The 21,798-nt window shown below is 41.7% G+C and overlaps 1 protein-coding gene across 12 annotated transcripts in view; it reads right to left on the reverse strand.

The window, feature by feature from the left end:
• KMT2C (lysine methyltransferase 2C) overlaps positions 1–21,798 on the reverse strand; it is a 188,101-nt gene that overhangs the window by 2,692 nt on the left and 163,611 nt on the right. For 8 of the 12 annotated variants that reach the window (XM_085226991.1, XM_085226999.1, XM_085227002.1 and 5 more), the window contains 19 exons: positions 21,690–21,768; positions 21,510–21,573; positions 18,473–18,705; positions 13,883–15,595; positions 12,693–12,905; positions 12,008–12,172; positions 10,637–10,778; positions 10,006–10,153; positions 9,057–9,235; positions 8,806–8,960; positions 8,361–8,613; positions 7,671–7,810; positions 6,520–6,624; positions 4,172–5,291; positions 3,090–3,226; positions 2,620–2,762; positions 2,187–2,355; positions 840–956; positions 101–174 (listed from right to left, as the gene is read on the reverse strand). In XM_085226991.1, coding sequence (XP_085083117.1) covers positions 101–174; positions 840–956; positions 2,187–2,355; positions 2,620–2,762; positions 3,090–3,226; positions 4,172–5,291; positions 6,520–6,624; positions 7,671–7,810; positions 8,361–8,613; positions 8,806–8,960; positions 9,057–9,235; positions 10,006–10,153; positions 10,637–10,778; positions 12,008–12,172; positions 12,693–12,905; positions 13,883–15,595; positions 18,473–18,705; positions 21,510–21,573; positions 21,690–21,768 — 5,349 coding nt within the window. The remainder of the gene's footprint in view (positions 1–100; positions 175–839; positions 957–2,186; positions 2,356–2,619; positions 2,763–3,089; positions 3,227–4,171; positions 5,292–6,519; positions 6,625–7,670; positions 7,811–8,360; positions 8,614–8,805; positions 8,961–9,056; positions 9,236–10,005; positions 10,154–10,636; positions 10,779–12,007; positions 12,173–12,692; positions 12,906–13,882; positions 15,596–18,472; positions 18,706–21,509; positions 21,574–21,689; positions 21,769–21,798) is intronic. The other 4 variants (XM_085226993.1, XM_085226992.1, XM_085226995.1 and 1 more) reach the window with 4 other exon arrangements.

Below are 21,798 nucleotides of genomic sequence, written 5' to 3' on the forward strand. Positions count from 1 at the left end.
ACCAAGAAAGCAGAAATGCACATCCCCAACACAAAGCCCCAGCGAGGGGATGGGGAGAGCTTCTGAGGATGGGGACAGGGCTGTCCCCAGAGCCACCCACCTTGCGGGACCTCCCGTCAGAGTAGCATCGATGACGTGGTCGTTGTCAATGCGGAACATGTACACCCCGCGGTTCTGAAACAAGAATTGGAAGACAGACCTGTGTAGGTTTTCAATAGTCATCAATGTTGAAACAAAGCAGCACCGTGGGTTACCTCCAGGGTTTTTTTTCCCTTCATACCTACTGGCTCGCTAGGGAAAGGGACTCACACACGTCATCTAATGGTGGAACGCTGCCACCAGCCACTCTCTTTTATGAGTGGGTTGAGTGGGTCGGCAGTGTCTGCCTGTCCAAGTGATATTTCTCTCCCATCCAGTACTAATAGCTTGGATTTCTGTACTGCCTCGTATCAGGGATCTTTAAGTGCATTAACCATTACAAGACTGTTGAGTTACAGAAAAAAAACTGCTTTAAATTTCAAGAAGTTGCTCTTGTTAAAAAGTGCAGGTGCTGACATCCCCATGAAAGTTCTCTCTTTCTCCTCCAGGTAACAGAATACAGATTACCTGGCTCTGATGCTGTGAGATGTGCTGAACATCTAAGCACAAATAACAAGAGCCTACTGCTCTTACAGCACAGCAGCACACAGAACACAGAAGACCTGACTCCCACACTTGCTGCAGTCATGCAGAGCACTGACTGTCTTTTCATGATCCCTGAAACCAGGCAGCATTTGTCCCATTTTACAAGCATTTGAAAGGGCAAGGAGAGACTCAACAGTGAATGAACACCCCCATACCTGAGATTCATAAAGCTTCTCCTTCCTGTTTGCTACCTCATTCCGGATAATAGTTCCGATGTACTCAATGACCATAGTGTGCTTTTCAATGTCTCTAGCAGCATATAAGCCCAGGCCCTACAAAAAAATATGCTGTGAGTTAGAAATTCGTAACAAATTTACACTGACACTGCATTTCTCACCATGCCCCAAAAACAATCCTGCAGAAAATCACGAGAGAACTCAACAACCCAGAAAGAAAAAAGCATAGGAAAGTAGCTCATGTGGTAACAGCACAGAGAAGGATCCAGGTTTGCAGTAAATACTTCAAATGCAGTAAAACATACTTGGCTGCTGCCTAGGTAAGAAAGCAGGTTTCTCTTACACCTCTTACACCTTATAACTGACTGTGTGAAGATTACAGATTCACTGACATTAAAGTAGGCCTTCCTAGGGTGAAGAAACATAGTAAGAACACAACAGCACAGATAAATCCAATCTAAAGTAAATAACAGCAATGCTCGTATGCAAAAATCACAGAATCACACACGAAGTCACAGAATGGCCAGGGTTGGAAGGGACCTCAAGGATCATGAATTTCCAACCCCCTGCCACATGCAGGGCCACCAACCTCCACATTTAATACCAGACCAGGCTGCCCAGGGCCCCATCCAACTTGGCCTTGAACACCTCCAGGGATGGGGCATCCACAACCTCTCTGGGCAGCTGTTCCAGCACCTCACCACTCACTCTGTAAAGAATTTCCCCCAGATATCCATCCTAAATCTTTCCTCCCTCAACTTAAAACCATTTCCCCTTGTCCTGCTGTTGTCTTCCCCTGTAAAGAGTTGACTCCCCCTCCTGTTTGTAGGCTCCCTCTAGTACTGAAAGGCTGCAATGAGATCACCCCACAGCCTTCTTGCAACACAGTCTGGAACAAACCCGCAGTGACAACAATCCTAAGAACACACTGCTTTCTGAAAGCAATGAAGTGCTGAACCCCTCCTGAAGGCCTCATTCCACATTGCTCAGCTTGATTTGAACATCTCATACTTCCCCTGTACATTCATCTAATTATTAGTTTTCATTAACCTTTTGAGAAATACGGTAAAAGCACCTTGAAATAACGTAACTCGTTTTATCTCTAGATGACTGCAACTAATTATTTTTTAAGATATTTACAATAATTAATAAGATGTCTTGCTTGGCACTCTATGCCACGATTTCCCACACCCAAATTACCAAATTTTGGAAGAGATTTGAAGGAATTTTGCAATTGCTTCATTTCATTTCTTAACATAGAACAAATACATCAAATAGAAGTATACATTAAAATTAGCATGGGAAGTTCCTGGAATGAGGACTGACCTGAATGCGAGAGCGAGCCAGGTACACATTGGACTTCCACTCTGTTTTCATTTTCCGGTACTGGGAGGACTTGGAATGGACGAACTGCTTACTGTAAGGCGCGTTCAGCTCCCCTGTGACTGTGCTCTGAAATGACTTCGATGTGCTGGTGCTATTCAAGGTGTGAGGCCTGTAGGAGTTGGGCATGTAACAAGAAAAAATACAAGAAAAACTGAAGATTTCTCTGAAGACAGCCACAACAGCAGTGCAAAATTCTTTGAGACGTACACACACTTAAAGCCAGCTAGCAGAGACAACACAGCAAATCCTTTGATTTGGGCATGCACATACACAGCCAAGGACGACAGGGTTTGTAAGCAGCAGACGAAAGCACAAATAACCCTAAGCAGCCTATAAACCCTGGGCTGTACTATGTGAAATTAAAACAAAATACCTTAACACAAACCTCTTGACATGGGTACTCATTTTAGGCTCGGCACGGGCACAGCCCGTGGGGTTGATGGCAAGAGGAAGTTCCATTAAGGGGTTTCGGCCATAGCGGAAAGTATAGTTCTCACAGGCCTCAACCCCTGGGAGCTGCAAGAAAACACACACAAAAAAAGAAAATCCGAGTAATTATGTGTTAATGACATGTAACCAAATATTCTCTTCTCACTTTTTCATTCAGAGGGTGGTGAGGCACTGGAACAGGTTGCCCAAGGAGGCTGTGGATGCCCCATCCCTGGAGGCATTCAAGGCCAGGCTGGACGTGGCTCAGGGCAGCCTGGTCTGCTGGTTGGCGACCCTGCACATAGCAGGGGGTTGAAACTAGATGGTCATCATGGTCCTTTTCAATGTGTCTGTGTTTGTGTGTGTGTGTGACAGCCAACACATCAGAGTGCCCAGTGCCCAGGGAGGACTCACCGACTCCGCGATCCTCGCCACCGCAGACACCGTCAAACCAAAGAGGTCCTCGCCCTTCAGATAGCTGGGGAACAGCTGCAGCATTTCTGACTCCTTCCTAACTGAAGCAACGGGCTCCAGGATTTTATCCCACACACCTACACAACCACATGGGAAAGAATTACAAAGATCACAAAGAAACCTATCGTACTGGTTTTAAAACTAATGCTCAAAGATAGCTGGAACCAGAAATTGATACTGAAAAGACCTTTTGCCATTGGTTGTATAAAAGAGCAGGTCAGTGCTTCCAAAGCAAAATGGAGAATTGTTTGAGATGTGCTGTTTTGGCTTGAAAAAATTCCAATCGCAATGTTTGTGCTGCACCCTTCTTGGGAACAGAGCTGGGAAACCTTCAGTTCCATGCCAGTATTACTATACTTTTCTCTTCAGGGAACTGTGGGCTCTCTGAAGTGACAGAAGAGATTCTCCTTAGAAAACCTGCACAAGGTAGAATTTTCTAAAAGTTAACTATTACAGTCAGTACTTCACTTTATGTTGGCAATTCTGTAGGCTGTGGTTTAACTGGTTAAAACCCAAAGCAACACATGCCACATCCATACACCACGTCTCCGAGACTTGCCCCTTATGCTTATCCTCTCACATACTGTACTGTTCCTCACACCAGCAGAAGCAATGCTCCCTCTGTGAGAGGGACTTGGTCAACTCACGGTCCCCTTAGTGCCTATGACCTTCAGCACAACTGATCTGAAGAGAACTGTGTAGCAGCATCGTATCTAAGCAGTCACTCTTCATGAAGGAAAACTCGCACTAACATCCTTACAACTTACCATCAACCCTAAGAGTCCAGTGAACCTGTAACAAATGTTTTATGTGTAGCTTACATGGTTCCTTGAAAGGTGCTCTTAGTCTCTGTGAACTGTTTTTGTTAAATTAAAAAAGGACCCTGAAAGCTCACTACAACCACTGCACTGCAATTTCTGAAGCAGTGTCTGCCTATTTTGTCTGAAACATTTATCAGGCGTGTGTATCAGTACAAACAAACAGCAAACCAAAAAGTCATCACTTGAGCAGATAAAATTTACCTTTTGGCGTTGTGTCAGTAAGAACTAGATCTTCATGGCCTTGCTCCACAACCTTGATGACAAACAACGGGAGCCCATCCTTCTCCTCAATGGAACAGAGATAGCGACAGCGCCTGTTGGCGTACCTCATGCTCCAGTACAGCCTGCTGGCCTCATAACCCACAGGGAAGAGCGCTTTGGAGGAGTGAAATGCCTGCATCTGCTGTGGGAGCAGCTGACCCACAGCGTGGAAAATCAGGCTCCCCACCCGGAAAGTGTGGTCGCGTTCTCCCCGCTGTACTATGCTAGCGATCTGCCGCACCTCGTCGCGCTGCACGTAGACCCTCCTGAAGACTGCAAAGTAACTGAGTTCTTGCTCGTGAGTTCCCTTTGGTTTGTGCATGGGGCAAAGCATGGTCTTGTCTTTAAAAAACATGCATTGTGCTTTAATGGCACAGGTAAAGTGATAAATATTGGTGCACCTTAACCTGTGACAACCGCTGGTGGCACCCATTTTGTGACAGAACATGCATTTCATTTGCAAGCCTCTTCGCAGGGCTAGTTCCACATTTATTAAGGCACCAGCTTGTGTCTCGTAGACTTCTGTAGACCAAAGAGCACAGTTCAAATGGACCCAAAGGTCTAAATCCAGGTTAAGAAGCCTTGCTGGTCCGTCAGTTAACCCATCGCCTTCCTCGTGACAGAAGCAACATTTTCTGTAGTCTTTAGGCACTGGGTCTGGTTTAAGGGTCGTGCCCAATTTCTTAAGAAATTCATCTATTTCTTCTTCACAAGGAGGTTTGAATGATCCTTTAGGAATCACAATCTGAATGCTCCACTTCTTCCACTTCATTCCCTTCCATTTCTTACTCGGAGGCCGACAGTCATCAAGACTACTGTGTATTGCTTTTAATTTAGGTTTGAGTTTCACCGTTACCTTAAGCTCATCCGGTTTCGCCTCTACTTTGGCTGCTTCAAATGCAGGGGGGAAAATGATTGGGGGTGAAGATGACGGAGACACTTTTTCCTGCAACTGAGGCAGACAGTGGACATCCAAAGTGGAGATGTTGTTGCTGTACTGATGGAATGCTTTAGGCGGCCTCTCCTTCATTGGTGACTGTGGCAAAGATGGAACCGACTCCTGGAAAACCAATAAAAAAACTCTCAAGACAAGAATCCCAAGGCATTAAATTGCTCTTGAAAACTTTCACATCAGAACTGAACTGAAAGAGCTACTCAGAATGCCTAAAACTGCAATTCAGCAACAGAGAAAGAAATCCCCTTTACCTGTTTTTATCACAACTTGTGTTGGGATACAGAGCACTAAAGTCCTTCCAGTCAACCCAGAGCACAGCACCCTTCAATTCTTAACACGAAATACAAATAATCCTGCATATAGGTTTTAATTGAAAAACTAACCAAATGCCCTAAGCAATGGAATTGAGAGATTTAAGGTTTTCAGCTGTTTTCTGGAAGTGTAGTTATGACTACTAAACACACTAAACAACTAAAAATATGAGTCACAGAATTAATTTAAAGAATAAGAAACGTGTTATTTGTTAGAAGGGAAAGCTGAGAATTAATTCCATGTATTTTCCTGAAAACAAGACAAGGAAATTCCTGCAGGGCTCTGGATTAGTCATATACCTCCAGGTCTTAACAATTCAGTTATAGCAAACAAGAATTAAACCTGCAGAGATTTGTTAATTAAAATAAATAAATAAAGAAAGAAAGAACAAGGAGAACAACAGCAGTTTAGATTAGAAGTGCTCAATATGGTCTTGTGTAATTAATCTTGAAAGAATAAATGAAAGGATTAAGAGGCTGTACATGACATTTAATTAACTTAATTATGTATGTGGTGATGCACTTGTGCAAGCATGTGGACGTGAACATATTTATTTTCTCATCCAGTGCTTTTTTTTTTTGCTTCTTCTGAAAAAGTAGGAAAGATGCATTTGAAGGAAGGCTGCACATCCTACAGCGAACACGTGGCTACGTGGGAAGTCATTAACTAGGTAATGCTTGAAGCACGTTGCCAACGCTGTCCACCAGTTTAGGAAAAATGTAGACTTGAACTACGAAAAGTCGAAACCAAGTTAGTTAAAAGAAGAAGCACTCTTAACACATCTATTTTGAGCATCTACTTGAAAGTCTAACTAAGCTTATAGTGGCACCTCACCTAGAGATGTTCTGTCACTCATCTCTGTTAGACAGAAGTTTCTGTAAATACAAATCCTACCTCATTCTGCTCGTTCAAAATTTCAATGTCAGAATAGAGAACAATTAATTTATAAAATCTTCAGAACAAAGTAAAGCATCCCCCTCCCCATTTCTGCTCCTAGGGCCTACCAGCATTTGATACTTACTTTGTTCTCTGAGCTTTTTGCTTGCACAGCTGCTGAATAGAGAACAAAGCAGTTGTTGCTACAGAATACGATGTCCTTCATTTTATCAGACCCGTCTTGGGAATCCTGGGGATGAAACGTGGAAGATTATCAGAAGTGCATTTTAATACCACTCTTCACATACTAATTGTAATGAAGTAAGTCTCCCAATCTGGCTTAAAAACTGCCCACCTTTTAATTTGTAGAACATTTGTGAAATAATGAGTGCTACTGCCATATAAATACTCATTTGACAGATCAAACATTAACACCACCTACAACCTTTTACTTCAGTACTTCATCACAGACATTTACTTCTCTGCCTTCGACAGAAGTTTAACAATCAAAACAAAGCTCTCTAATATCATGCACCCATCTGCTCCACGGGCACAGCTGCAAAATAAAAACCCATTTTCTTTTCTCTTTAAGATGAGAAAAGAACGCCTCGTTTCATGCTAGTCAAAGATTGTTTGTCAAGTTTTATCTATTGACTCAACTGCAAAGCATTACTGGGAATTCCATATTCTGACTACATGAGCCCATAGATTTTATATATAAATTCTGACTTATACCTTTGTTGCATTATCACCTCAATCTTACTTAAAAAAGAGCACTGGTACTCTTTAATGAATGACAGTTCTGTGCACAAACACTCTACATCTGACTGAGACCCCAAGGAGCAGCTTGGGATTCTGTTCATACAACAAACGATATAAAACACAAGGCATCAAGACTGAAATCTGCTTCTTGTTCAGAGACAGTGAAAGCATTCCAGCTCTTCTAGTAATTTCTGAAGTGGTAAAGTGGTGCTGCCGTCCACAAAGGCTCTTCTTGAATTCTTAAGGTCCCTGAAGTGGTCACAGAAAGAGAGTAACAGAGTAACTCAGGAGGTCACTATTTATGGGTCCTCTTCTATGAAGTATAGTGAAATACATTTAATGTAAATAACTACTTTGACACTTCATTTGCACTACTAGTTCACTTGAATGTCTCATCCTCAGTTAGGACTCAGAAAAGAGAGAATACAAAGAAATTAGGAGCTGGCATCAGTTGGCCTGGGAAGCAGTAGTGTTTGTTGCCCTGGTTTGGTTACTGACCATTATACACAAGAAACTCTACTTCCACTGCAGTACCTGTTTCAAGAAAGGCAGGTCTTTGAAGGACTTCCGCACACCACTGCCAAGGACAACTACTTTGCAATGTGAGCACCAGCGAGGCCTCAGTGCTGAGCTTTCTGCAATGTTCTGACTGTGATCCTTGTAGCCAGCTATACCTGCAAAATAAGTCAGTCTATTAGATAACAGAACGGATTAAAGCAAACCTATGAGAAATCACAGTACTCTTCAGTGGCTCAGAGGAGAAGAATCCTCCTGGATGGGGAGGGGAGCAAACTTTAAATTTGATCCTGATGGGGAGGTTGTTTAAATCAGGTCAAATCACCTGTGCGATTTGTGACCTGTGTGAACAACGAGGAAATAATAAATTCTTTTTATATGAAATGATTAACTATAACAGTGTAGGAATACGTGCTTAAAAACTTGTGTCATAGTAACAACCTTCCAGAACAACGTATTTAAAAACAGACTGGACAAAAATTAATAACACTGTGTAATACTGGAAGAAGTGTCTAACTGACAGTGACATGAAATCAGAGATGGACCTATGATGCTATTGTTAACATCAGGAGCAGGACTGCATGTACTGCTCACACAAGAAAACAACTGTTCAGAATGAGACTCAGCTATTTAACTTGCAACCATGAATGTATAAGGTTGGATTAATACTGACTCAATTAAAATTTAGAAGGATTAATGCCTACTTACCATTGCTGTTTGCAGCAAATGGCATATTGGGCTGCTTCAGTCCATAAGACCCTGCAATCCTGGCAGGACCCATGGATGCTGCCTGAGGCCCCTGGAGCAGTAAGTGCTGCCGGTACTCTGCAGGTGGGTTCACCCTGTGACTGCTGACTGCTGCCATGGAGGATGGGACATCTGGAGCATTGCTGACCTCGTAGCTGTTGGGAATTCGGACGTGCAGCAAATTGGAGAATGCTGCTACAACGCTGCTAATATTCTAAAAACAATAATAAAAACACACCTTCGTTTTTGTCAGGCAGGCAGGAAGGCAGAAATAACATGAATCATCAGAAGGCTACAATAGCTGTTTTTATTTTACTGTGCTATAACTTCCTTCACATCCACTAACAGAATATACTAACTTTTTTGTATTTATTTTAGGTATGAAACACAGGCTTATTTCTCTTACCTCAGCAGCTGTGGGATGTAAGGTAATTGCTACAGAAATAAGGCCAGATTTAGGACCGTTCTGGGGTGGTCCAAGCTGAGAGGCAAAGAAGGCAGAACCAGGTAACGCTCCTGAACCAGGCTCTGCCTTTATGTAATTCCTTTTGGCTTCTGAACCTGAAATTAAAATGTAATACACGAGGTTAATCCTAAAGGTAGGAGGAAAAAAAAAAAAAAGTCTGTTCCTAATTGTTCATTTTGCTGCAGTCTCACCTTTTCCAGTACTGCTAGGTAGGATGGGAATGATGGGAGATGGAACAGGTTCTGGGTTCTCCTCCTTTACAACTGACAAGTCTGGATACCTACTTATTTCCATTCCCACCACACTTTCAGGAGAGGAAGATGGAACAAAGCTGTCAGGAGTGTCCCTGTCCTCACAGTGATCTTGAGCCCTGGAACAAAACCCAAAAAAGTTGCTTTGGAAATGGCCAAAAAAACCTTTGTAAATCAGTAACATAAATAATGACAGGGAGCTATCATGCTTCTTGTTACTAGCCATGGAATGTAATTAGGTGGTAGGCTGCTAAAGCTGGCTAATTCTCCACTGCACAAGATGGGTTCCAGGGAAAGACATGTAAAGGAGAAGAGAGGCAGTAGCAACGCCCAGCTCCTTCACAGCCTCTGTTCCCCACTGCTCCATGTACCTGAGTAAAAATTAGTATTTAATACTTCAAATTCTCTGGTTTAACTGAATTCATTTGTCCATTCCTCCCTGACGCACCCAAATTTAGCTACGCTAAAGGTGAAAGGGAGGAAAAAGGCAAGATCTCTGTAGGGAGACTCTCAAAATCTAGAAAGAATTTCTCATGGCAACAGAAACTGTTAGTATGAGTATGGGAGTTTTCAGGGCTGTCTGATACTAGGACCATACTGCTGTCATCTCTGTGTTCCTTCAGGAAAAATATACTTTTCTTTCACTTTTAACAGAGATAGGTAAAAGATTCTTGGTAACTTAACAGGATACTGGGTTTAACAACAGCATTAAGTCCCCTTTTTCACTATGCTCTCTCTCACATGCTAAGAGTTCTCTGCACTGTGTGGCCATGCAGAACTGATTTTGTTTCTTCACACCTTCACGGTGTCATCTTCAGTCTCATCTCCTACTGAAAGATGGCAGAATCTGTTCCACATATGTTACTTAAAGATGTCAGGGAAAACCTACCTTAACTCCTCCTGATTGTTGTGAGGTGGTGTTGGAAGGGAAGCAGGAACATCCACAGTTTTAGGGCCCTGAGCCATTGCTCTTGCTAATAAATCATCTTGTGGTCTGAAAGGTAACTGGAACTGCTTTGGTCCCAGAGCTTTGGTAACTAAAATCAGAGAAACACAGCACAATGAAACATCTGTACAGCTCTTCTTACTGATTTTCATTCTGGGAGCCATACTAGTGGCTCCAGATACAACCAAGGCATTAACAGCAGGTGTTAACACTGCTTTTAATGCTCTTGTAGTTCAGAAATGTTTGCCTGTCATGATTTATCTCCACACTTTAAAAAGAAAAAAGCAAGAAATTTGTAGTGGACATAACAAAGTTGATTTTGAACTTTTTCATTTGTTAAGAGTGCTTCTATCGCCCAACATGTTTCCAAAAGGGAAAGGAAAAGGTTCATCATTTGACATTACACTGATATAAAACAAAACTGGGTAATATTGATGACAAGCTCAAAAAGAGGCTGGGCATACTGCCTTTATAACAGTAAACTACAGGATCTGAGAAACATCCCAGTCATCTATTCCGTAGTTTGCTACAAAGTTGACTCAGCTATAAGGCAAACAATATGCATTAGCCTTACCATCATGGCCTCCCAACATACCAGCCTTGCCAGCAAGTTCTTCAGTGGTTGCAAAGCCATTTACCAACTTCTGGCATGCCACAGGAGGTGGTGTGGGTGGAAGAGATGCTGGGGGCGTTGGAGGATTGCTCAGATTATTCTGCTGCAGGAGAGTAAAGAACTGTAAGTTAGCCATGAAGCATAGTGTGAAAACTTGCCGTGTTCTACTACTAGATATTGTGACCCACTCCCTTATTTTTACATCCAGAGGTACCACCAATAAACAGTCACAGTTAATTCTCAAATATGTGACTAAGTACATGGAATAACTTCCTGTTATAAGAGATACAATATTTTCTTTCTATCAGTGATACTATTGGAGAAATAAAGTTTACATGACAAGTATGTTTTCCTGACAGAAGGTACAGCTGAATTATTTACACAAAAGCATAAGGACCATTTTTATGAACTCTTCAGGAGCCTTGGTAAGTTCCTACAATTTAAGCAAAGATCTGATCTAAACATTGAAAGAGCAATTTCACAGTGACTCTCCATCACAACAAAGCAGTTATCCATTTTTCACTAAAAAGGAAGTTGCCTCACATTTGGACAGGACAAGCTTTTGCTGAAGTAGTTACCATGGAGAACCTCAATCTGCTAGTTCACACTCCACGCTATTTCTCACTAGCTTACTTATTTGTCCATACTTCAAACCAAAATTAAGTACAAATTTAAGTATCTACTCTTGCTGCAGTCATGCATAAAAACTAGAAAGCATTATCACTTTTAACCACAGCTACCATATCTGCCAGGCCCCATCCTCAGCCTAGGGTAACAATTCTCAAGCTGGAGTAAACACCAAGTATCACATTTTATTCTCTGTTTGCTCTCTTGCTGCTATCCCAATATTCCCATTCTGATCTCAGAGACTGAGTTTTAAATTCTGTGGATTATTTGCCCATCAACAAACATCTTTTTTTTTCCCTCCGAGTTTTTTAGTTAGAGCTTAGCGGACAAATGAGAAAAGTTTATTTCCCATTTAATTCACATTAAGAAATGCTTTAGTGCTTTCAATGACTTCGCAAAATACTGGGAATTCAGCCTTTTCTGCTCCATAAATCTGTAATTACAATTTTCACTATTTAGCATCCATTCGTAATTGGAATAGTTGCACATTTTAACCTGTTTACAACAGTTTCTAGAACTGATTTCAACTTTCAGAACAGCAAAACAATGCCTGTTTCAACACTGCTCAGTCTATCTAGTCTAACGACAGAAGATGATTCTCTTCTGGTTGCACGAAGGGTACAAAATCTAAACCAACTGGCAGCAATAACGTAATGAACTTTTCTCTCAGGGAGCCCACAATGGAAATCCAGGTTGAAGCTGTACCTTGTATATGAGCTGGGAGTAGTAATCTGAAGCCCCATCAAGGGTAGCGCTACCAAAACTTCCTACAAGTCGATTTCCAGCATTTAGCTGGCCACTGCCATAGGGAAGAAAGTGTGCAAAGCTCACTCCAATTATGGGTTCCATCAGAGGTAGGAGAGAAAGCTGCTACATTGAAAGTAAAGAAAAAAGGAGAAATTAGTCTAACTATAAAATAGAATCATCACAGACTTCCAGTTGTTAGTAGTTTCTATCGTCTTTTTTTTAAAGGGAATTTACCCACTATCAGACTATCACAAACTCAGGCCCCTCTCCTTTTTCAGCAATCAAAGTATCATAGATCACTTCAGCTTGGAAGTGACTCTAAGGACCGTTCAGTTCTAACCCCCCTGTCAGATGGCCCCCAGCCCAGGGGAGCCACCGCTCCCAGCTCTGTGGCAGCTCAGCAAGGGCAGCAGCCAAAGCAGGCAGGAATTCCATGGCTTTGAGACTGCTGAACGCATGCCATGTCAGTAAATCATCCAAACTGAAATTAAACCAAGCCTTTAAACTTTCTGCTTTTGTAGAAGTTACAATTATCTCCACCCTGTACTCAGAATTCAACACCATTATCCATTTGGTTTTCATGATAAGAAACCCACATTTTTAAGTGTCCCCTTGATGAGCTATCCAGTGTCTGCATACATACTTGTTTGAGATGGATGAATGTATCAGCATTGGGGTACACAGCCTGTTTTTCTTCCTCCTCTTTTTTCCTTTTCTTGGACCGAGGAGCTGCCTTTTCTCCTGTCCTCTGAGTTCGCTTATTTCTCTGTTTCTTGGTTTCATGTCCCACATCTGCTCTCTGAAGCTGGCTGTTACTACACCCAAATGCACCTTGCATCTGGTTTCCTGCAGTTTGCTGGCCGTAAAAGAAGGAAGTATAGCAGAATTTTTGACATTATAATAGAAAGTCCATTCAAATTTATTGCACAATAGTCTGAAAGAATACGCACAGTGTAATATATACCTCACTGATAACAAATACAGTTTGTTTACTTCACTGTATCACTGGCAACTATAACTATTGCGATGTCCCTGCACACAGAATTATGACTTACCATCAACACCACTGACATCTGAAATTATCATTAAAGCTCACAGAGCAGAAATATTTTCTTTAGAACACCCGCTAAAATAAAGTTACACAGGCATGTAGCCTTGGAGATTTTCCTGAGAGCATAATGAAAGGAAAACTTGGTTAGAGAAAAAAGGCATAAGTTAATATTATTAGTACAAACGTAGCTGGAGTTTAGAAACAGAAACAGCATTGTGAAACAGTTCTGGGCTGTATTAAATCACTGCTAGTACAAATTTGCAAAGCCCTTCTTCACATAAAAGGACAGTTGTGTAAAAACAATCAGAATGGGACTTGGCAATGCAGCAGGTGGTCTCAGCCAAAAGAAGGTCTGATTTCTTTTTCCCAATTATTATTCTAAATGGCTCTGCACAAGCCCTGACACAAGGACTCTCACAACTATTCCTGTCATACATTTACCCAAGTTACCTGCTGCTCACAATTATGTTTATCAGTTTTTGTTCATTTGAATGTATTTACACCTTATTTCAAAGATGTGTTTAGAGTTGGGAGACTAATAAAACAACAGTGTAGGCACTAAAGCCTACAATAAAATATTAAAGTATACGAAGTCTCAAGCGTACCCTACCTCCACAGAAAGCAATTTCTCTAGTTGTTTTAAAAAGTCTTGTAAATTATTAAACCATATAATGCCATTAACACAAAGAATTAATGCCTCCCTCAATTAAAAATAAGCAGAGACAAAAACCAGCCTTGGAGAGCTGGTAACCATTGCACAACAAAAGCAGGAAGAAGCTCACCATTCCTTCAGCTGGATTCTGCTTGTCCATCAACTTCTTATCTCCAGCAGCCTCCTCTTCTGTTCGACAGCTACTCTCTGATTTCTGGCTCAGAAGAGATGAGGATTTTTTGTTTTTAAGCAGGTGCTTGAGCAACTCGTTCCCTGACTCCCCTTTGGCTGCTGGAACGCCAGCTGGCTGTGCTGGACTCTGAGCTGAAGAGGGAGGCTGCGATGAGACCTTATCTTCTTCCACTTTAACAGTGCTTTGATTTTCTGTTTTTGGCTCAGTTTGATCTGAGCACTGATCGGTTTCTGCCTTTTCTAGTTTAACTTCTTGAATGCCAGTAGGTGTGTCTGGTTTAGCCTTGTCAGTCTCTGTACTCACATTTGGCTGTTTTGGTGGCAAGCTGCTGCTGGGGAGCTGACACTCCAGCTCTGGAGAGGCCTGGCTCTCTGCTGCATTAGATATTGATGGACCTGTTACCTCCACTGACTCTTGCTCATCTTGATGACGAGGCAGTTCACTGGGGGTGTTAACTGTGGGGGTAGAGGTAGAATCAGACACTGTTGGAGTTGATGGTGCAGTTATATCCGAATGTGGAGTCGATGGGGCTTTTATTGACTCAGCATCATCATCCTTCTTCTTTTTTCGTGTCCTTTTCTTTTTTCCTTTCTCTTCTGGAATTATGTCAGAATACAGCTGTATGAGGGACTGGCTCGACCCAGGGAAGTTTGCTCCCTGGGGCACACTTGTGTCCGAACCACACGGGGCACCACTGCTCAGGGCTGCAGATGAAGGAACTGTAGATGAAGGTACAGCAGGAGCAAACGGAGGCCTGACCTGGTTCTGTGTAAAGGTGGCCCCAGGAAGATTCCCATGGGTTTGTTTTACATTATGGAAATTAGAGGATCCACCTGGAACAGCAGATGCATCAGGTCCAAAAGTTGTAGGTCCTACTGGTCTCCGCTCATTGCTTGGCATGAAATTTGTGGCAGGAGGTGAGTTCACAGGACCTTGTTGCAGCAACTGTCCCATCTGCTGCTGTTGATGCTGTGGAGACTGCTGAAGAGGACGTGGAGTTTGTATGAAATCACAAGGTAGATCGGAGTTAAAGAAGGGTATCTGAGACAAGGATGCTCTGTTATTTAATTCAGACCCTATCATACCATGCTGTTCCAGTTCCATTCTCTGCTGTAAAGCCCTCTGTCGGTCCACCTCCTGCATAAGCTGAATGCGTTGCCGTTCCTGCTGTTCCCGTAAACGTTCCTTTCTTTCCCTCTCTTGGAAACTTTCACTAAAAGGGTTATTGTCATCAAACTCAACCCTTGGTGGTGGTCCTGACTGCGCAGTCGCATTTGGACCAGGCACAGGAGCTGCTGTACCAGGAGCGATTGGCAGCGGTGTCATTGGAGGCTGCATCCTTGCTGGGTTCATGGAAATGTGACCTGCAGGGGGATTTGTAGACTGCCATCCAGAAATACTGGGCATTCTGGTAGGGTTGGACTGCCCTGGGATCACCACGGGATGCTGCTGATGCTGGAGCTGTTGTGCCACCATGGGGAAGTTTTGCTGATTCATTGCTGGTGATGTTCCTGCTGGAACCATTGGTGGTTGAGCCTGGACTCCTGGCATTATAGCATGGGGTGCCATTCCACACTGCTGCTGCTGCTGCTGCTGCTTGATCCGATATTCCTCAATTAGTTCTGCGTGTTCTTTCTGTTGCTTTCGAATCTGTAAATTAAAAAAGTCATTACTTGTCTTTGACATGCACTGACAGTAAAGTATCATAAAACATGCATCTCACCAGCAGAAAATGAAGCTTATGTGAAAACACCATTTCTGTATTGTCTTATTTTCTCTCCCTTTCAAAGGTTATATGCACCAAGACTGCACTGTGCTAGACAACATACAAACCTAAAATCAAAGTGATCCTTGTAGAGATCCAATCATCTATTTAACAATAGCTGGGGACAGGTAAAACGAAGCTGTGAGATAGATGATATTCACACATCAATATACTTTTTTTTTTTTTCTCAAGATATAGCTGAAAAGAAAAAGTTTGCAGGAAAATGGTGAGGCAAAATCCCATTTACTCATAGGCAAACCACACAGCAGAGGAAAAAGCCAACTGCTGCTTGAAAAAAACTTGTTTTAGGATGAAGATAAACTGGACTTGGATGCAGGAAGTTAAGTCCAGTGACTTATTTTTAAGGCAAATCAGAGAAGCCAATGAAAGGATATGATAGAGTCAGCATGATAACAGAGAGTATTTTGGAAACACAACAGATACCCAACTATGCTGCTCTCTAAGAAGTTGAAAGGGCTTGTAATCCACTGGTTAGTAATGCATGGGCTGCGGAATCTCCCTCTTTTTTCCTTTCTCTTTGTTAGATTGTGACTTCTGCAGTTTCATTTGCTGTTTGTACTGATGTGAAAGTCCATAACAACATTAAGAATGTTTGAAAGCACTCTCCTGTATCTGGGGCACTACAAAGCTCAGGCCAGGAGAGATATTATAGGACACAATATAGAATGCAGGACAGATGAAGCCCAAAAGGCTACTTAATAGTAATCTCAGGTCCAAGATGACTTATGAGTTCTAATTTGGCACTGATACTGCCAGATAGACTGAGCCACTGCACAAAGCCACCAAGTGGATCTATCTGCACAGTCCAGTGCCCCAGGACTTTTCAGTTGGTACACTGCCATAACTGTGTCAGCTCTGCTTGATTAAACAAGGAGGCATCCAAACCACTATGCTTGGATATGCAGTGGTGACGAGCCCTGTGACTGTACTTGGAGGTAGATGAGACCTCACAGGACCAGTAGCTGTGCAGACCAACCTAGTGATTCTCCCTGAGCAGTGGAGAATGATAAATAGCTTATTAACACAGGCACTGTGCCACACTAAAGCAGTTAAGCTGCCCTCGCTATAGAAACAACACGGTTGTGTCTGCATGGCACTGTGCCTGAGCTAATAACCCTGTCAGACATAAGCTCACACTGCACTCAGTCAGCTCCAGTTTCTCTGTGCCTGCGACCAGCCTCAAAAATTCACAGGGATTTGGGAGTTTTCTCTACAGATGCAGTCTATCCTTTTCAAAAAAACAAACAACAGAAGCTTGATTCCACAAAAAGGGTTTTGATCTGATTTTGAAGAGTGATGAATTGTTTTAAATAGAAAGTCCTTGAAAATATACTTTAGTGAAAACTTACTAAATGATTTCTATCCTGGTGTATATAAAAGTGCTGCTTATGATCTGGATGATTGCTCTAAGTCAGTTATTCAGCCTGATTTACAAACAGCCTTAATGACAAGGCACTAAAGGGACCTGCCAGCAATACCATTATCAGCCATTACTCTGACATAACCCCACTATAAGAGTAGACTGAAGCACAGATGATGGAGATGGCTAAAGTCAGTATTTTTGCAGTTATTCCGCTTGTTATTCATTGCAGAAGAAAAAGATCATCCTTCTCCTGCATAGTGAAAAGACAAGCCAACACGTACTCCATCCAATGCATGCTCTGCCTTGAGGCAATACAGGGGCAAGAAATTGGGAGTCAGGCATCACCCAGGACTTCACTCCAAGCAGCCTGCTGCCAATTTTTAACCTCATATTAATAAAAGGTAAGCCTAAAGTGTTTTAGTATTTGGCAGGACTACTTGTTCCTGACTGACAATGAAAAGATTCCCCATCTGCACAGTAAGGAAACACCACACCAGATAATTTCTAAATGATGACTTGAAGTACTGTTGGCCAAACCACTGATACATCAAAGTAATTGCAGGCTTAACTTTAGTCTAATTTACTATAATTACAGTTACAAGATGCAGCAAGTGAAATTCCAACTGAATGTAAAGAAAAAAAAAACAACACAGTGAAAGTGGTTACACATTGGAACAGATGAGGCTGGGAAACCTCTGCCTTTGAAGAATTATCAAAGCTTGACTGACGTGGTCCTGAGCCATCTGATCTAACCATGAAGCTAGTTCTCCATCGATCAGGAGACTTAGCTAGATTATCTCTAGATATCCCTTTCACCTCTGCTATGCTAGGATATGGTAGCAGACCATACACTAATGGTTAGTACCTAAAAATGAGACAGATGAAAAAACCACGCTATCATTAGAAATGTAATGAAGAGAGATTTTCAAAGAGTAACATTTATCTGGCATATTTCCAAGAGGTGCTGATTACATAAAGACATCTGAAAAAGTCAGAGCTAAGAAAGTCGTTCCATCTTGAAAAAGAGCCTTACGTGCTTAGGCTTTCCTCCTTTGCAGTCTAAATCTTACACTTCTGTTTTTCACGGCTCTAGGAACTCTGTTGTAAATCATTTTGCTGAAGAAATTCTCCTCTTCCCAAACTACGACAACAGTTTTTTGTCACAGTTTTTGCTGTAGTACATTCCTACAACTCCACTGCCATTGGTGATCCACAGTAATGCAGCTACACATGACATACATGACGTATGACACAGAGCAGCTCCTTTCACATAACCTCCACTGTATTTTAATCCATGTTTTAGTAGATCTAAAGAAAAGAGTCATACCAATACAACAGCTCAGTATCAAGGAGATCAGTTTGGTTTCCCGGTGATTACCTGTTCAAGCTGTTTTTGGACCATACTTTGCTGCTCTGTAACGTGCTTAAGCTGCTCTGCATCCTCTTCTGGGAACTCACGGCCAGCTTTTTTGGCCGTACGCTGTTTTGCTGAGAGTGCTTTTTTGGATTTCCTGTGTGCTCCAATTTGCTCCTCGAGGTACTTCTGTTGCATTTGAAGAAGCTGTTGTGTTTCTTGCAGCCATTCCTCATACTGCTTTCTTTGTGAATCATCTAGGAGACAAGGGAAATAACATACGATATGATCTCGTTTTTAGAGATGAAGTTTAAAACTCACTTTCCCCTCTTATTTTATCAAACTGCTGGTCGTGTTCAGCCAAATTCGACAGAAGAGTGGAGATCTCAAGAGATATTAAGCCTTGGAGTGATCTCTGTAAAGGAGACTGCCTTTATTGAGTAAGTAGTTTTAACTTAGTCCCTGCATTTTGAGAGACGTGGCCTGCTATGTACATGTGCACATGCTGGCCAGCGAGCAAAAGCAGCTTTGAAAGCAGCTGTAGAGCCCAGTGGAACCCTGCCTGCCACTGAAAAGGGCACGAGGAAGGATTTGGGTAGAGGGAAAGAGATTAAGGAATAAGGACATAAATATCAATGAAATATGTCTAATTATTTCTGATGCTTGCAGAGGAGTTTGGTACACTTAGAAATAACAACAAAAATAGATTTAGGAAAAAAATGAACATCAAAAACATTCATCATAAATTCAAGAAATGTAAGAAAGATGGTATATGGGACTGGAAGCGTGCCAAGACCTGCTTTATACTTCAAAATTAAATCCTAATCAACCACTGATTGAAGAGGGCAAGGCAATTTGAACTAAATTGGAATAGCTAAGCACTAAGGGAGGGTTACAAGTTATTTAACCTATACCAAAAAGTGCAACAAAACCCTCCACCACAACATCCTCATCACATCATGTTCTCCTCTTCAGTTACAGCCATGTGAGCAAGTGCAGAAAGGCATTCTCCACTAGCAGAGAAAGGCACACTCCACTACAAACATAAAATAGAAAGTGGATGAAACACTACTTCCTTCCAGCTGAGACCATCTCCCAGCCACTACTGATCACAGAAACTAGAGTATGATTCCAAAGGAAATGCACAAATTTATATTCTGAAGTGTAACAGATAACTTATTTCTAATCACAGATGGCATCAGCTTCACTTCTTTTCACAGAAATTTTGAAGGATCATTAGGAATGGAAAAAGTATTGGGGTAGGCTGATTTGTTTTTAGAAATGTCTGAAAATCTGGATTACGTGACATGTATCTGACTACTCATTTATTACAAATTATAATAGAAGAAACAAAAATACATCTACCCTACAATGTAAGTTACTGCAAGAAAATGAACCAAAAAAATGTAAGGTTTTTACATCTTCTTTCCATTGTAAAAATAACTTCTTTTGACCATCAGCACAGTGCCTTCAGCATCAGTGCCTTTTCCTCCCCACAAACAACTGCGCTCTCATTTAGACTGTAACTGTGACATTACTCATTTTCCAAATGAGAAATACTGATCTGCTAGGAGCAATCCATTGCACTCATATATTTTTCTGGAGGCAAAACAATCATGTCCAATAACACACTTCATTGGCACTGAGCCCAGAAAGCGAGACGCAAGGTTTGGTGACAGTACCATTTGTCTTGGGATCACACTGTGGCAATGAACTGGATAATCAGGAACAAGGCATGGAATTTTCCTTGTGTGGAACGTTTGTTTATCTCGTATAAGGAATAAAGATATCCATACAACGGTGTGATTTCAATACAACCACCTTTTCCTTGTGCTCTAATCCCTACCACATTCCTCTTTCACAGTCGTTGCAGTAGAAGCAGTCATTGAACCTAACAGTTCAACTGAATCGATTCACAGAGCTATCTACAGCCTCAAGGGGCACTAATTCTTTCAGTGATATATTCTGTGAAACTAATCATGTAACCCGGAGGGACGGCTGAGTGGAAATGATGGAGAGTAACTGCAGATGGGAAGTACTGAAATATTAACAAGGTCCAGGTAAGAATAACTACTGCTGAAATGAAGGAGAGATTTTCTCAACTGCTCAGAACCACCACCCCCAACCTGAGCCAGGCTACTGCCGAGTGCCATTTACAATCTCACCAGAAATTAACACAGAAAAGATTACTAAAGCTTCTCGTTGCACATTTAATATTGCAGCTTCTGTTTCTGGAAAAGGTGAAGGTGTTTGCTTCTGTTTCTTATTCATAAATATCAAGTAAAGCTTTTGTAGTAACACTTCTTTGTATGCAGTCCTCCTCTCCCAGCACACGCTGTGTTTTAATTCCTGCTAATGTTTCTCCTTCTCATTACAGAGACTAAGACTTACAACTGATCTAGGGCAAGCAGAGTAAGGAAAGCAACATACTAGAGCTATATATGTCTACTTTTGGCAACTATGATTCCCAGCCAATCTCGCTTAATTAATACTTGGAAAGTTTTCATTGGTATTTTCAAAATGACAATGATGCTGCAAAAAACTTTTTTTTTTAAATAAAAAATAACCCATCGATACAGATTCTCATTCTCACTGAGCTCTGAATACTAAACCTCAATAGAAGACCAGTTGCCCCTGGAGACGCCCAAGGTCAGGCTGGATGGGGCTCTCAGCACCTGATGGAGCTGTCGGTGTCCCTGTGAACTACAGGGGAGTTGGATCAGATGGCCTTTAAGGGTCCCTTCCAACTCCAAAGATTCTATGATTCTATGACCTGATTTTTGAGGTAGCAGCCTGTCAGCAAAACACAATTATTACTCTCACACAAACACAAATAATACTAATTAACTGTTCCTCCTGGTTCCCCTTTTCATCATGGTGCTTCTCTGAGGACAGTTTTCTAGAAAAAGAATATAATTTATCATGCATTCTTTCACAAACTGATACTGTAATGATGAAATGACACAATTTTACAAGGATTAATTTTTTGAGAGAAATCAGTTTATGGATATTTTATTTAGAATAATATCATAAAACATTGAATTGGCTGATGTGTACTTACTGACAAAACCAGGACCAAAATTAGGAGGATTAGGTCTAGAAATCTGAGGTGTCAAACTTCCATCCTAGAAATTTCAGCAAAATATACAGATAAGGAAATCAAATAATGATTCAATTAAAACAAAATCTAGTTATCATTATTTAAGACTTGTGTAGTAAACTCAGTATCAAGTTGTACTACCTGTGTAATGGCCTGCTGCATGTGATTTTGGCCTTCGCTGGCCTGAGCCCCAGGCACCGGCTGACCCATGAAAGGAAACCTATTGATACACAGACACAAAATGAAACTG

Source organism: Meleagris gallopavo, chromosome 6 (assembly GCF_905368555.1).
Source record: "Meleagris gallopavo chromosome 6, MGAL_WU_HG_1.1, whole genome shotgun sequence".
In the NCBI taxonomy this organism is placed as follows: domain Eukaryota; kingdom Metazoa; phylum Chordata; class Aves; order Galliformes; family Phasianidae; genus Meleagris; species Meleagris gallopavo.